Source organism: Chiloscyllium punctatum, chromosome 12 (genome assembly GCF_047496795.1).
Source record: "Chiloscyllium punctatum isolate Juve2018m chromosome 12, sChiPun1.3, whole genome shotgun sequence".
NCBI lineage: Eukaryota > Metazoa > Chordata > Chondrichthyes > Orectolobiformes > Hemiscylliidae > Chiloscyllium > Chiloscyllium punctatum.
The window spans coordinates 65,895,116-65,912,922 of record NC_092750.1 but is presented as its reverse complement, the minus strand read 5'-3'; the positions used below and the strand labels follow the sequence as shown (position 1 = coordinate 65,912,922).

The 17,807-nt window shown below is 39.1% G+C and overlaps 1 protein-coding gene across 1 annotated transcript in view; it reads right to left on the bottom strand.

The window, feature by feature from the left end:
• Positions 1–17,807, bottom strand: part of tatdn2 (TatD DNase domain containing 2) — a 35,362-nt gene that overhangs the window by 12,807 nt on the left and 4,748 nt on the right. Inside the window, exons 3-5 of the mRNA XM_072582684.1 lie at positions 8,695–9,249; positions 2,749–3,621; positions 816–943 (exon numbers count right to left, since the gene is read on the bottom strand). Coding sequence (XP_072438785.1) covers positions 816–943; positions 2,749–3,621; positions 8,695–9,249 — 1,556 coding nt within the window. The remainder of the gene's footprint in view (positions 1–815; positions 944–2,748; positions 3,622–8,694; positions 9,250–17,807) is intronic.

The following is a 17,807-nucleotide window of genomic DNA, read 5'->3' as shown; positions in this document are numbered from 1 at the left end:
CATTAAAGATCATAATCTGTTCTGCCCACAAGTACCACTCAGTATTAAGTCTTCCAGAACCACAAAATATTTCACCAGCACACTAACACAAGCAGACTAGTACAACATTGTATCACATCCTTTATCAGGAAAATGGACTTGTTAGTGTACAGGACTTCTCCACATAAAGTTGTCACAATTTGAAGACTGTTAGACTGAACAGTAGAATAAAACTTTTCTTGGAACATGTCATACCAATAATTGCTTCGAACTGTAAAGGCATTGAGTGAAAGCAGAGAAAAACAGAACACTGTTCAGGTATATAAAAAAGTGAGAAAATGGATAGAATTGAAAGACTATTTAAATGTCAGTTTAACAAATAACTTCAACACAATAGACTAAACTACCTGAATCCCATGTATGATCACAGAGAAAATTTTAGATGAACGGCTAAATACCCAAAATTGTACAAGACCCCCAGTAATTACATTTCAGATTGTATGGCTATTAGCCCTTTGGTTATTTTATTGATGTTGATAACTGTGGATAATCTGACTTTCATGAAGCTAGCTGGGAAATTTCAGTGATTTAATTTCAAAATGAATCTGTTTGTCTACACTACAGAACATAGATCAATGCAGAAGCAGCCCTGAAGAGAACCTACTTTTATGGGACCAGTGCACAACATGTATGCATAGAAAAACAGAAAAACAAAAGATCAAATCTACACATTAGTTTCAAGTGTTCATGCATCCTGGTGATTTATATGCACACATGGTATTAAACAAGAGAAAGCCCCCTTACAAAGTCAGAGCCCAAGTAGAAACACCTTTTACCTATGAATCTTGTAGTCCTTTGGGACATTAGTTTTCATTAGTTCAAATAAGTCTTCATCAGCATCCCTGCCATGTATGACAAGAGGCTTCTTTAATGCCACTGCAAGTTTTAGCTGTCTTTCAAAGACCTGGAGGAGAAAAGCGAGAATGTAGTCAAAACTTCATTTGGCAGTATCTTATCTTGAACTCAAAAGCATAATTTATGGGGCAAATAAACTTTTTACACCATATGAAAAGGAGTATCCTGATTGGTACAAGTATTGTCATAGAGAAAGCACCAGTTAAATGCAAATTTAAATTTTAAACCAGAGGTTGGTTGATGGGGCAATGCCTGAACAAAGAAATTAACTTTTGAATGGCTGTCACCTCCTTGGAGTTGAAATTGGCATAATCATTGATCATTCCTTCATCCCTTCATCCCAATCCCAAAGCACATGCACCAACTAATGGAGTTGAAGTTCTGAAGAAAAGTCATATCAGACTCCATATTAATAGTTTTTCTTTCCACAAATGCAGTCAAATTAGTTTCTCCAGGATTTGGTTTATACCATACAAATATAAGCTCGTTCATTGCTTCTCTATTTCAGAAATTTTAACAGCATTGGCTTAAATTTCAACTTGAAGGTTTAAGCTAAACAAAAAAAAAATCAATGGTGCACTACGCATTACATTGGTTCATAGCAATTGGAATTCTCAGCACCAAACATCCAGGTGAAATTAATGGGTCAATCCCCATATAGCAGAAACCAAGGTATTTCCAAAGTGAATGGCAAATGTATTTGAGCAAGTTTTGAGTGTTTACTTTAGAATGGTGAAATAAGTTTTTGCTGTGAATTATACCTTTAGCACAATGATCAGTGTGAAGAAATTAGTTAAAAATCAGTGAGAATGAAGTCATTAATATGGTTTTTTTTTGGAAGTTCTTCTAGATTACTGTCCTTATGAAGAATCATTTAGTGATATTAGCAAATTCACAAATTTTTTGAAAACCAGAAAATCTTAGAAATACCCAGCAGTTCAGGCAGCATTTGTGGAGAGGGGCAAGTGTTTCAGACTAAATGATCTTTCAGCACAGCAGGATTAATTTAGACATGCAACAAACCCTGACCACGTTGTGAAAACATGGAAAGCGAACTAAGGGGAGGAAAGAACTGCAAGAGGAAGAGGCAAGATAGGACAGAAGGCAGGTGAAATTATATTACAAAAGGGATAATGGTGCAAGGCAAAGCAAACGAGGCTGCAATAGGTCAATGAAACAATGCAGTTTTAAAAAATTGAAAAAGTGACAAAAGCATAACAGTTATCAGCAACTGCTATTCAAATTTTGTTCATGAGTTATGAAATTAGAGCCAAACATGAGTCGATCTTTTAAAATTTTCAAATTATATATGGAGACAGAAAAACAATGCCTTTCTGAATAGACTTTATTCTATATTTTACCACCATGAGAAAAAGACACATGTCGCCAACTGCGCATCAATGAGCAAAACTCGCTATGAGCAAAGCTGACATGGATAAAGCCATGAAGCAGATTACCGTGAGTAATGGGAGTCAATTATTCACTGAAGGAAAGCATTGTAATGCTTCAACTCCAAGGGTTTAGTCATTCATCTGATAAGGGAATCTGTTATTTTGCACCCTAACTAGGATGAAAAATTTCAAATCACAAGATAAAGGCACCACCAGCTAGGTTAGCATTTATCTCCAATGTAAACTCCAAACTATTCACTAGTAGTTTGTGAAAAGAACAGGATAGTCTGAATTGATAAGTTAACGATCCAAATCCATTCTGGGAGAATCAGTTCAAAATAATTACTGACAAACATATTAAAGGCAACATTGCCATAGATCTTTGATTTAATTAATATTTACATAATTTAAGGTTTACAAGAAACTAATTCGCTGATAGATGCTTCGCCTCCCGTCCACATACCTGCTTTTGTTTGGCAACGTCTGTTGAACACTTGTAAGAATAATCCAATCCGATCTCTCCAAAAGCAACTGCTTTAGGGTGTCTCAGTGCTTGAATAATCGCCTTTTCTTGTAAATTTGTGTAGTAACGGGCAAAATGAGGGTGGCAGCCAAAAGCACCCCAAACCAGTGGTTCATCTAGTATAGATTCCCATAAGTTCCCATGAACCAGACTACGAGGGTCACAAAAATCTGTGATACACCCAAGAAACTCTACTGGGAATGTGCTGTCATAAACTTTCATAAAGTTTGAAAATGTCCCATTAAAAGACAACTTAGAGAACAAAAAGTCCAAATGGCAGTGTGTATCTATAAAGCCCTCCTTTTGGTCGTTCAACCCCCACTTTACTTCACGACAATTCTTTAAATCATCAGCCAGGGCTTCAGAATTGAGTACTGAAGAGTCGAGGGAACCTGTACTCGTATTAAGGCTATTGCTGTTTTCAAACTGACGTAATGAGCAGCCAAAAGATTCAAAAGACAAGCTACTGTGAATAGTGGACTGTAAACATTGTGAAGAATTTACTAAATGGCTTGAAGATGATTCTATTCTATCTTCACAGTTAGGCTGATGCCAATTTTTGTAAAGAATGTTCGATGAAGATTGCTGAGGGGTTTGAGGGCTTGCCCGGTATTCTGAATATGGATAAGAAGGGTTCAAGTACATGAACGGTGGATGGGTTACATATTTGGCTGCTAATGGCGTACTGGTCTTGTAGTTTTTCAGGTTGCATGTTGGACTGGAATCTTCCTGTGGAGACATAGCTAAAGCAGAGACATCTTCAACATCAGAACAGTTGCTTCCAAAGGATGGATCCTCGTAAGAGGTCAATTTCTGTTAAATGAAACGAGGATGGCATAACCTTGATCTTACAAGCCAAAATGAAATGAATAAATTATATTTGAAAACTACAGTGCAGGGATTATGCTATACGTGCACTTTGAAGCTGGATTTAGACCAGATTACACTGCTTTCCAACTAAATTAAGAAAAAAAACATTTATTTTATAAACTTAGCTTCTCTCTACAGGTATCACAGACTGTTTCCAAAAGTTATAAATACAGGGACCCCCCAGATTCAAATACTAGAAAGATGCACAAATGTTCCATTTAGCAAGTGACATTCTAGAAATGAGATCTGTTCTAAAAATACTGAGAATAAAACACTTAGGTACAATGGGAGGCAACAAACATCTCCCCTTAGTTTCACAATGTATGGGAGATCTAAGTGCTTACCACATTTTTAAAAAAAACACAGCTAAGAATGTAGTAATTTACAGAGGGGCTGCTGAATTATGCACAGTTTAAGTGGAGACTTTTGGGCTGCTGTACAACCACAACAGAGTCATGACTTGGAGGTGCCAGTGTTGGACTGGGGTAGACAAAGTTGAAAATCACAACAGCAGGTTATAGTCCAACAGGTTTATTTGGAAGCATTAGCTTTCGGAGCTCCACTCCATCAGAAACCACCTGATGAAGTAGCAGCGCTTCAAAAGCTAGTGCTTCCAAATAAACCTGTTGGACTATAACCTGGTGTTGTGTGATTTTAGACACACAGTGGTCATACTAGGGACTATTCTAAATTACAGCCAGATTCACCATGCAGAGAGTCTCTGAACAAGGACAGACAGTTGATGGGGCAAATTTGCAGTCAGTGTGATGGTTGAAGTGTGTCTATTTTAACACAAGTATCAAGAGTAAGAATGATGAACTTAGAGCATGGATCAGTAATTGGAACTATGATGTTGTGGCTATTATGGAGACTTGGATATCACAGGGGCAGGAATGGTTTTTGGATGTTCCAGGGTTCAGATGGTTCAAAAGGAATGCTTGGGGGCAGTGACATTGCTAATCAGGGATAGTATCGCAGCTACAGAAAGGGTGATCATCGAGGAGGGTTTGTCTAGAGTCAGTATGGGTGGAAGTCAGAAACAGGAAAGGAGCAGTCACTTTATTGGGAATTTTCTACAGATCCACCCCCCCAAATAGCAGCAGATACTGACAAGCAGTTTGGGAGCCAGATTTTGGAAAGGTGCAGAAGTAACAGGTTTGTTGTCATGGGTGATTTCAACTTTCCTAATATTGACCGGAACCTCCTGAGTGCAAGTAGACACAAAGGTTAGAGGAGTGGTGAATAGTGTGAAGATTGCAACAGGACATTGACAGCATGCAGAACTGGGCTGATAAGTGACAGCTGCAGTTCAACCTGGAAAAATGTGAAGTGATTCATTTTGGAAGGTCAAACTTGAATGCAGAGTACAGGGTCAGGGACAGGATTCTTGGCAGTGTGAAGGAACAGAGGGATCTTGGAGTCCACTTCCATAGATCCCTCAAAGTTGCCACCCAAGTTGATAGGGCTGTTAAGGCAGCGTGTGGTGTGTCAGCATTTCATAAGATTAGATTAGATTAGATTAGATTACTTACAGTGTGGAAACAGGCCCTTCGGCCCAACAAGTCCACACCGCCCCGCCGAAGCGTAAGCCACCCATACCCCTACATTTACATCTACCCCTTACCTAACACTACGGGCAATTTAGCATGGCCAATTCACCTGACCTGCACATCTTTGGACTGTGGGAGGAAACCGGAGCACCCAGAGGAAACCCACGCAGACACAGGGAGAACGTGCAAACTCCACACAGTCAGTCGCCTGAGGCGGGAATTGAACCCGGGTCTCCGGCGCTGTGAGGCAGCAGTGCTAACCACTGTGCCACCATGCCGCCCAGCAGCATGATTGTGTTTAAGAGCTATGAGGTCATGATGCAGCTTTACAGCGCCCTGGTTAGAACATACTTGGAATAGTATATTCAGTTCTGGTAGTAGAGTCAGATACATTAGGGACATTTAAGCAACTCTTGGATAGGTACATGAATGATAGTTAATTAAAAGGTATGTAGGTTAGTTTGATCTTAGAGTAGGATAAATGTTTGGCACATCAAGAACCGAACTTCAAATACTATCCAACTTCAATAAGTTTAGGGATAAGAATCTTTCCTTTTAGCTATATTTATATGGGACATATACCTATTCAAAATGTGGATGCTTCTCTAATGTTTCCCTAGATTGGGTCTTAAGCAAAAGATCTATGTTCCTTTGTTTTCTGGTGACTAGAATCTCAACTGTTTCACAATTTTAAACATTCATGAAATTGCACTGTATTTACTGCTCTATGAGAGCAGCCAATTTTTCAAAGTTTTTTTGTATTTCCTCATATTCTACTAAACAAGAGCTAGAGACTGAACATGTTGAAAATCTAAAACAAAACAGTAGCAGAATCAGTGGAGAAAATTCAGAGTTACTATTTCAGGTCAGTGACTGGTCTGACATTGATTTATTGCTGAGAAAACTGGTGAATACTTCCTACTTTCTTTTAAAACAAAGCATTATATTTAATCTTAACTATATTCTCTGTACAATCTCAGCCCTATCTATAATTTGTAGCTCAACATGGAACATTTTAGGACAAACCCAGTGTTCAATTAGCCTTGTCCTCTTAATTATGCAATCAGCTTGTCGGTTGGTTGGATGGCTGGCTTGTAATGCAGTGATGCAGACAGTTTGGGTTCAATTCCCATGCTGACTAAGGTTACCATGAAGGATTCTCCTTCTCAATTGCTCTCCTGGACTGAGGCATGGTAATCCTCAGGTTAAACGACCACCAGTCATCTCTCTCTAATGAGTGTATACCCCATGGTTTAATAAGACGATGGCAACTTCATCTTTACCTCCGACATACTGATTTTAATCTCATGAACCTTAACTCCAAATCTCCATGCTCTTCCACAGAGCCTTTCTGATACTAGTTTAAAAAACAAAAAGTAGCACCTCATTAAATGAAACGGAATTTCATTGGAAACACTCCTTTTCATGAATATTACTTTGCAATTTGCTTTGGGTCATAGAATTAACAGCTTTGGTTTACATATTTAAATACCATTAGCCTCCTTTCCAATTCATCTGTCTAAGACTACCATTTCTTTTATTAGAATGAGAATTCCTACAGTGTGGAAACAGACCCTTTGGCCTAACAAGTCCACACCAAGCCTCTGAAAAGCATCCCACCCACACTCGTTCCCTTTCCCTATATTTACCCCTGACTAATGCATCTAACCTACAGACGCCTGAACACTACAGGCAATTTAGCATGGCCAATTCACCTAACCTGCACATCTTTGGGTTGTGGGATTCCCAAGGCTGGAATCTAACCTGGGTCCCTGGCGCGGTGAGGCAGCAGTGCTAAACACAGAGCCACCGTGCCACCCTTACATCTAATCAGTGATAAATAATTCCCAACTTTATTTCCTTCTTTCAAATGAGCTTCAAATCCAATTTTCTACCCTTGCAATTTCAGGCTGCTGGAAATATTTCTCAATTGTCACCTGAGAGATACCTTGCCAAAAAAGAAGTGTTTCTCTAAACATCCACGTAGATCACATCTGCTACAATTTGCCCATTCACCATACTTGTCACCCTCCTGAAAAATAAAATCAGGTTTTCCAAACAAAATCTTCCTTTCTGAAATGTGTTGACTGTTTCCAAATTATTTCTCTTCTAGATAGTTAGCCCCATCTTCAAAATGATTCCAAAATCTTCCCTGTAACTGACAGGTAATTACCAAAGCTAGAACAGCCCCTCCTTAAGCATTTGTATTACATACTCTTATCTCCAGATCACAAATTTCAATGGCCTCATTTGTTCCCCCATTTCTTTCAAAGTCTTTGAATGTATCCTGCCAAATTTCAACACTCAAGCTTAACGAAACCTTTCTAATATTTTATCTCCATTTAGCCCCCTCTTGATTATTTTGTAAACACCGAGACAAGTTACTCAAGTATAAAACAGACATACTCAGCATGTCTGGTAGCTTCTGTGGAGAGAAAAACAAAGTTAAAATTTCAGGTCTAATGATCTTTTGTCAGAACTGGAATGTTAGAAGATACAACCTGTAATTCCATTTCTCTCTCCGCAGATGGTGCCAGAGCTGCTCGATATTTCCAGCATGTTTTTATTTCAGATTTCCAGCAACCACATATTGTTATTCTAGATAAGTATTTCTGCCAATTTATACTTATTCTCTAATAACTCACTTTTTGGGTCTCACCTCACATTTGACAACTTTTTATTTTTTAGTTCTTTCCACATTGCCTTCTTGAATGTTTCTTGATTGCTAAATAGCTCTATTTTGCCACAGAATTCTGAAACTTAAAGGACTGTTTATATTCCATAACAGCTGATCATGAAAATGTTGACCCCTTAACTGTTTGCCCAAAAAAAAAGTTCTTTAAAAATATACCCCTCATGCTAGCTTTTGGAGTGGGGTTGAGGGAAAAGTCGAATGAGTCTTTTCATACATGCTCTTATTTAAACTGTCAGAAATGAGTAGCCTGGAATAAAATTCCCTAATGAACTTAGAACCACAGCAGCAACAGTCAAGACAGGATCATTATCTATAGTTCAAGAACCAGCATTGATTTCAACTCCTCAAAAATACTTATGTGCAAGTTGACCCTCTGCTTTTCACCAACAAAGATCTGGCTTTTATATGAGCATACCAAAGCTACATGTTTTACATGGGGTGGAGGGTGGAAAATGTATATTTGTTTTGTAACATTGCAATTGCTCCTTAAAAGGTCATTTGCTTACATTAGTGCACAGCTCTCATTCTTGGTTTCTCAGCAACTAATTTAACTATCACCTTTTCAAATTGTACCCAATTAAAATTCGATGTTCTGTAAATTACTTTCTCTAGATTCAACTTTAAACACCATGGACAGAATGGGCAGCAAGAGCCAGTGAAAATTCTTCTGTGAAAAAAAAAGAATATACCTCAAGAAAAAGAAAACTTGCTCCTGAACTTAAATCCTTTGTAACACAATGGTGACAAAAACAAGAAAATCACAGGCCTTACCATGAATATTTTACATTGATCAGTATCATTTTTTGAAAAGATGTTTTCGTTTCTTTCATTCATGCTTTGCTTATTATCCAGAGCTACATCCTCAAATACCAGCTCTGGATTCTGCTTTTTGAAAATATTTCTTGAAGAGGTATTCAATTCATTGTTGCACTTTGGTTCTACAGAATTGTTTTCCTCATAAGTTTCATGCTCTTGACAGCTGTATTGAAACAAATCCTGGACATTGTTCTTCTCTTGGCAAATCTCTCTAGGTTTTTTCCCACAATATTTTGAGAGAGGTTCTGCAGATACTAATCCAGCCTGTTTTTCTTTGGAGTGGTTGCTAGTTCTAGTGGCGTTTAGTGGATGCTTTTTACTTAAAGCACCACCAGTAGCTTCTGATAAGGCTTTAAGGCAGAGGACTTTAGCACCCTGTGTTGATGCTGCCTTCCAAGTCTCTTGTTGAATGTGATTTTTGTGATGTCTTCTCTGGACCACGGAGATAGATCCCTGCTTCAAGGTATTGCTCAAAACTGTAGGAGGACTTCGCCTTTCGTTTGTGGTACTCTAATTTATAGCAATGATAAAACAAAACAATATTACAAAATCAACAAATATATGACAAAATAGGAATAAGTGACAAGGAGTTTAATTTACTAATGGACACTTTTCTATGGTTAAAACTGCTGCAAATACTAAGGGCTTATGTCCGAAACGTCGATTCTCCTGCTCCTTGGATGCTGCCTGACCTGCTGCGCTTTTCCAGCAACACATTTTTCAGCTCTGATCTCCAGCATCTGCAGTCCTCATTTTCTCCCTGCAAATACTAATAGCATTCCAAAAATAATAAACAATCAAGGGGCAAAAAGAGAGAGAGAAAATAAGCACTACAACTAATCACTAGAGAAAAATTACCAGGAGAACCAATAGGGCTAAATACTGAAATTCCTTAGACATCATGGATCATGTCCTAGAACATTAAAGGAAGTAGCTACAGGTATAATAGATAGTAAACTTACAAGAACCGTTAGACTCTGGAAAAGTACCAGAGCATTGGAAAACTGCCAATGTAACATGCTTATCCGAAAAGCAAAGCAGACAAATAAACAACACAGGTAACAATAGGCCAGTTAATGTCTGCTATTGGGAAAATGTAACAACAAAGCAATTAGAAATATGTAATGCAGAGTCAGCATGGCTTCATGAAGTAGAAGTCATTCTGGGCAAATTTATAAGTATTCTTTGATGTGGTAATAAGCTGGATATAAAAAAAAGAAGGTACACAGTGGATGTAATTATACTTCCAAGTTTTCAGGATGTCAATCAGTAACTAGCAGGGTGCCTCTGGGATCAGTTCCAGGATCACAATTATTTATACTATATTAAAGGACTTGGATGAGGAAAATTAATGTTCTATCACCAAGATGACAAAAATAGGTGGAAAGGCAAGTTAAGAGGACAGAGGGATAGGTTAAGCAGATAGGCAAAAATTTGGTAGATGGAGCACAAGGTGGAAAAGTGAGATTATATACTTTGGCAAAAATAAAAGAGGATCTGAATATTATTTAAATGGAGAAGTGCTGCAGAAGGTACAGCAAAGAACCAGAGTCCACATAAATAAAAAAAAAAGCTACTTTGCAAATTCAGCAGGTAACAGAAATGCTGGCCTTTATTTCAAAGGGAATAGAGCGTAAATAAGGAAGTTTCATTCAAGCAATACTAGTCAGGTTACACTTGGAAACTGAACAGGTTTTGATAGGTATACTCAAATTGAAGGTAATGCAAAGGTAGCTCACTAAATTGATCCCAGCTCTAGAGGGATTGTCTGCTGACAAGAGATTGAGTAGTTTGGGCCTATACTAATTGGAATTCAAAAGAATGAGAGGTGACCTTATTGAAACAGACAAGATTCGACAGGGACTGGAGAGGGTGGTTCCCCTTGTGGGAGAGTCTAGGATCAGAGGGCATAACGTCAGAGGAAGGGGTCACCAGAGGAGGTACTCCTTCTCAGAGAGTAGTACATCAGTGGGTTTTCTTATCTTCAGTGAACCTCCAGATGCAGCTTAATGGGAAAGTGCTGGGAGTGTTGTCAAACAAAAAGATGTAGGGGTGCACATACATAGTTCCTTGAAAGTGGTGTCACACGTAGACGGTGGGATGGTGGGGAATAAATAAGGCATTTGGCATACTTGCTTTCAATCAAAGCATGGAGTACAGGAGTTGGCATGTCATGTTATGGCTGCTCAAGACATTGGAAAGGTCATATTTGCAGTACTGTGTAAGAAGCAGGTTATTAAACTGGAAAGGGTGCAAAATGATGTTACCAAGGTTGGAATGATAAGGAGAGGCTTGATAGGCTGTGACTTTCTTTTCCCTTGGAGCACAGGAGGCAGAGGGGGTGTTCTTAGAGGTTTATAAAATCAAGAAGGCATAGATAAGCTGAATTGCCAAGGTGTTTTTCCAGGGGTAGGGGAGCCCAAACTAGAGGGCTGAGATTTAAGGCAAGAGGGAAAGATTTTTTTTAAAAAGGCAACTTTTGTATACAGATGGTGGTGTGCAACGAGCTGCCAGAGGACATGGTAAAAGTGGGTACAATTACAACATTTAAAATACACTTGGACAGGAACATGATAGGAAGGTTTGAGAGAAATATGGACCAAATGCAGGCAAATGGGACTTGTTCAATTTAGGAAGTCTGGTAGGCATGGACGAGTTGGGCCGAAAGGCCTGTTTCTGCGTTGTATTCCTCTACAACCCTTATGGGGAGGAAGGCAGGAAAACCAAGTTGACCATCATCAGGTCAGCCATAATCTTAGTGAATATCAGAGCAGACTCAATAAAGCTGATGGGCCTTTTCTGTTGCTACACCTGGAGGTATAGTACTTGTTGCTACACAGAACAAAGAGGTAAGGAGAACTGAGAAACCAGACAAGATAGTTGAATTATCATGACAACTAGGTGACCCAAGATTGGAGCTTGAGACTAAAGGCCAAAGAAGTTTGAGAATTATAAACGCATGCTGACATTCTTCATACATTTTTTGAGTAACGAGGATGACCTACACACTTGAATTTACTCAAATCCAAACAAAATATGGTTAATTTTCACCATGTCAATAACATCTTATCAAAAAGAAAAACGGTCCTTGTTCAGTTATTCTTTAACAATAAGGAATAAATCTAGAAGTCCATTTTATGCAAGGGATCATAAGTCATTAACCATACATTTTATTTCAAGTACACAGGTTTAAACATGTCAATTTCTATCGACTGGTCAAATAAATAAACTGTAGAAGCTACCTCACTAACATAGAATTTTCTGTTTTTGAAGAAAAACACTTACATCCCCTGCAGCCACTGGAGGAAGAAAAGACTTCTGCCTGCATCAGGTTTTGCTGTCTCTGCAGCGGTGTCATGATCTATGGAGATTCTGCTCCATTTGCCCATTATTTCCCAGCCATTTAAACTCTCTAGTTCTATTAGACTGCTCACCGTCATCCCAGCCCCGATTAGACTTACAAACCCTATGGAGACAATGACTTCTTCCTCCAACTTCAACACTTCATGCCAGGGCAAGGACAGCAAATACATGGGAATGCCACTACCCACAAGCTCCCCTCCAAGACATTCACCATCCGGACTTAAAAATATATAACAGCTCCTTCAATATCACAGGGTCAAAATCTTAGAACCTGGCCCCTATATAATTGTGGGTGTACTTTCACCAAATGAATTACAACAGTTCAAGGCTGCAGCTTACCACTACTGAGAAAGTCTATAGCCTTAAAACTTGTCCTTAAACATTTAGACTAAAAAATGTAATGCTTAACTATAGAACACATTTGCTGCGCACTAGAAAATAAGCAGACATGCAGGGAGGCTCAGAGATAAAAAAGGGGAACCCAAATTATGCAGAAGATAAAAATATCTGTTGTCACCAAGTGATAACAGGATGCTCTAAGGCAATTAAGGACATTTGCCTTAACATCAGTGAATCTGTGTAAACAGGATATCGAGTGATAACATTCACAGCTATTCCCTTGTGAAATTAATGACTGTTTGATTCTGACCTCAAAATGAAACTCAGCGTCATCAAAAGCCTTGTAAGTGATGGTCAGGTCCCATCAATTATAACAGATTCTTATTACCCCTTGCAAGCGAGGCAGACAGAAGAAAAAACATCTTTTTAATTACAAGTCCCTGACTTGCAAAAGGGAGAGAGAGAGTAGAAAATTAACTCTGTGCTTACTTGCTATGGATTGAACTTAATTACATTTGAGACTACGATTTTGAGTAGCTATTACTGGTTATGAAATGCAAACTCTTTAAAAGGTAATATTGATGAAACTTTAACTTACTTGCTGTCCTTGCAGACCATTCTACAGACCTTACAGACTGCTCCACTGTCAATTCTAGCTAATCAGATCTTATGTATTTTTGAATTTGAATCACAACCCTGAAAAAAAAAGCATGTTTAATTCAAGACTAATGAATCAATTTCAATGCGACCTCACGGTAACATCTTAGCCACAGGTCCAGAATGATTCAGTGCTAAAGATAAAAAGCAGGAATCTGCTCCTAGCTTAAAAATGATTCTAAACCTAACATTGAAGAGATTCTGAGACAATCTGTCAGGAAGCCATTTTATGGTCAAATGTTTGGCCTCCTTGCTAAGAAGCAAATTTTGTAAAACAATTCTATCAGACATGCGATCTGTGCAAGGTTACCTTATGAACTCTTCAATTAGCTCACACTGGTACCTCTTTATGATAGCTTATCTCACCAGCAGACGCCTAACTCGGCTGAATTTGTTTTTCCCACCTGATGAATGGCTTAGGGCCTGTAGGAGTGATCAGTCACGCGCGCATAGACCTGTCAATGAACTCCTCTTCCTTATGAATTATTGTCTTTCACGGTTATCCGTCTAATATAGAACATTCAGTGCTTTTGTAAGCTTTTTGTATAAAGAAAGCCATTTTGTGATAGTACAGCATAGTAGTCTACCAGGGTTCTTGAAGAGCTGATATCCTACTCTCCTGGGTTATTAGAACCTAGTTAGTTTAGTTTATAGGTATCTGTGTTATGGTGTAACAGTGATGCTATTGGTAAATAAAGGGGATGACTAAAATTAAACAAAACTGTCCTAAAAAGGCTTTTTATTCCAGACTACCAGAGAGTACAATCTCCAGGACAAACCAAGAGAGGCTTACTGATTGAGTTCACAAGGGTTTTCCTGGGCCATCTCAAATCTGTACTTTAACACTATCTTCTCAAAAGCTGCGGAGGATGAGCAATAAATAATACCCTAGCCAATGAGTCCCATACACCTTGAGTGAATAAAAACAAACAAGTACAAATCTGCATTATAAATGTAAAGCCACAACAGCTAATCAAGTGTTAACTTCTTACAAAAACATACAAATTGATCCAAGCCAATAAGACGGAGTTGGCAATAATGGTTAATTTCAAAAATTACTGACGCATTCACAAATATAAGTCATGCTAAACACTCCTGCCATAGATGGGTGATGTCCCAGTTAATGCGTCCCCGTGGCATAGGCATACAAACCTAACCATTTTTTTAAAAAACTGAATCTCAGATCTTAATATCAATTTAAAATGGAGACTGATTTCATAAGTTATCCACATTTCTCCCCCCCCGCCCCCAACAATAGTTCCTCAATTATAATAGCCTTAAGCTAGAGATTCAACATTCATTTGGAAGAAAGGAATTAATTATCTCAGGTGATAGTGTTTTTATGGTTTCTAGTTAATTAGATTAGATTTGTTTGTTGACAGATTTAACTTATGTTCTTTCACTTCCCCACCATCAGCCTCTTCCTTCCCACTCTTCAACCAGAAACATGCCCCACCATGAAGCCTCCTACCTCCCCGATCTCTCCCTCATACCCACATCCCTCAAAAAAAATCCTATTGTGGCACACACCCAGCAATTCACTTCCCTTCTGACTGCCTTCCAATCATACGCTGTTTTTGCTCCTGTGTTTACTGCCAGTATTCTAGAATCTATCTAAAAAGCACTTGGTTAGGAACTTTGCAACATCTAAAAGTATTTCAAGAAAACCACTCAACATTCTGAATGGCAATAATGACATGCTGTAAACAATAGAAAAATAAAGGTACTATTTTGAGTACAGCAAGTCCTCAAAACATTACAGTTCGGCTCTTGAAATGTACAACTCCAAGGAGGGAAAAAAAAGCTAAATTTTCTCATTACAAGCAATATATAAATAGTAGTTAAGTTCTGACATGCCTATCTCATCAGGAAAGCAATAATTAAAACAATATTTGTAAGTGAAATATCTTTTTCTTAAAAAATGGTCTTCCTATTTACCTTGTACTATTTTGTCTGATCACTAATCAATGTTTATTGCCTCTCCTGCAATGTCACAGACCAGTTCCCAATACTCCCAGTTACGGATCACCCCTCCCAGCCACATCTCTCGTCTGCTGCTTCCCTCTCCTGAACCCTGGCTGAGTAAGGCCTCGGGAGATAAGTGATGAAAAACATGTAGAACAGCTTTGGAGCAAATGATTTCTGAGTCCTTCATAGCAGGTTGGATTATTTTCAGAAATGCCAATTTAGTTGATGCATCGGAATTCTCAAATGCAAAAACTGTGCATCCTGGGCACCACTGAAGGAAAGGCAGGCTGTCAATGGAAAATCTAATATTCTTTGATGCTTTAAAAAGCTGAGGAAATTTTCAGTGACAACTACACAATCAAGAAAAGTTAAGCATTCAAATTAATTCAAATTTAATTGTAGAACAATCAGGCAGGGACAAATTGGACCGAAGGGTCTGTTTCCATGCTGTACACCTCTGACTCTAAATGGACAATTCAGGACATATCAAAATAAAAGCAACTTCATACAGAACAGCCACAAGGTGGAGGCATCATGTAATATTTGTACAGTATCTTTGAGCCATAGATTCATAGAGATGTGCAGCACGGAAACAGACCCTTCGGTCCAACTTGTCCATGCTGACCAGAGATCCCAACCCAATCTAGTCCCACCTGTCAGCACCCGGCCAATATCCATCCAAAGTCTTCCTACTCATATATCCATCCAGGTGCCTTTTAAATGTTGCAATTGTACTAGCCTCCACCACTTCCCCTGGAAGCCCATTCCACATACACAACCCTCTGCATGAAAATGTTGCCCCTTAATATCTTTTATATCTTTTCCCCTCTCACCTGAAACCTATGCACTGGAGTTCTGGACTCCCCCACCAGGAAAAAGACTGCATTTATCCTTTCCATGCCCCACATGATTTTATGAACCTCTATAACGGCACCCCTCAGCCTCCTAAGCTCCAGGGAAAACAGCCCCAGCCTATTCAACCTTTCCCAATAGCTCAAATCCTCCAACCCTGGCAACCTCCTTGTAAATCTTTTCTGAACCCTTTCAAGTTTCACAACATCTTTCCAATAGGAAGGAGACCAGAATTGGATGCAATATTCCAAAAGTGGCCTAACCAATGTCCTGTGCAGCTGCAACATGACCGCCCAACTCCTGTACTCAGTACTCTGACCAAACGCTTTCTTCACTAACCTATCTACCTGCGACTCCACTGTGAACCTGCACTCCAAGGTCTTTGTTCAGCAATACCTCCTAGGACCTTACCATTAAGTCCTAAGCTTTGCTTTCCCAAAATGCAGTACCTCGCATTTATCTGAATTAAACTCCATCTGCCACTTCTCAGCCCATTGGCCCATCTGGTTAAGATCCTGTAGTAATCGGAGATAACCTTCTTCGCTGTCCACTACACCTTCAATTTTGGTGTCATCTGCAAACTTACTAACTGTACCTCTTCTGCTCACATCCAAATCATTTATATAAAATGATGAAAAGTAGTGGGCCCAGCACCGATCCTTGTGGCACTCCACTGGAGACAGGCTTCCAGTCTGAAAAACAACCTTCCACCACCACCCTCTGTCTACCACCTTTGAGCCAGTTCTGTATCCAAATGGCTAATTCTCCCTGTATTCCATGAGATCTAACCTCGCCCACCAGTGCCCCATGTCGAATACCTCACTGAAGTCCATATAGATCACATCTACCGCTTTGCCATCATCAATCCTTTGTTACTTCTTCAAAAAACTCAATCAAATTTAAGAGACATGATTTCCCACGCACAAAGCTATGTTGACTATCCCTAGTCAATCCTTGCCTTTCCAAATATATGTACACCGTGTCCCTCAGGATTTCCTTCAACAACTTGCCCACTACGGAATCAGGCTCATGGTCTATAGTTCTTGGCTGGTTGTTACCACCTTTCTTAAATAGTGGTGCCACATTAGTCAACCTCCAATCTTCCCAGCACCTCACCTGTGACTATCAGTAATACAAATATCTCAGCAAGGGGCCCAGCAATCAGTTCCCTAGCTTCCTACAGAGTTTTAGGGTACACCTGATCAGGTTCTGGGGATTTATCCACTTTTGTGTTTCAAGACATCCAGAACTACTACTTCTGTAATATGGACATCCTGTATCTTCTATGTCCCTTTCCACAGTAAACACTGATGTAAAGTACTTGTTTGGTATCTCCCCCATCTCCTGCAGCTCTACACAAAGGCCACCATGCTGATCTCTGAGGGGCCCTATTCTCTCCCCAGTTACCCTTTTGTCCTTAATGTATTTGTAAAAACCCTTTGGATTCTCCTTAATTCTATTTGCCAAAGCTATCTCATGTCCCCCTCTTGCCCTCCTGATTTTCCTCTTCAGTATACTCCTATTGCCTTTAGATCCTAAGGATTCCTGTTTATACCTGACATACGTTTCTTCCTTTTCTTAACCAAACCCTCAATTTCTTTAGTCATCCAGCATTCCCATACCTACCAGCCTTTCCTTTCACCCTAACAGGAAGAAACTGTCTTTGCACTCTTGTCATCTCATTTCTGAAGGCTTCCCATTTTCCAGCCATTCCTTTACCTGCGAAAATCTGCCCCCAAACAGTTCTTGAAAGTTCTTGCCTAACACCATTAAAATTGGTCTTTCTCCAATTTAGAACTTCAACTTTTAAATCTGGCCTATCTTTTTTCATCATTACTTTAAAACTAATAGAATTATGGTCGCTGGTCCAAGTGCACCCCACTGACACC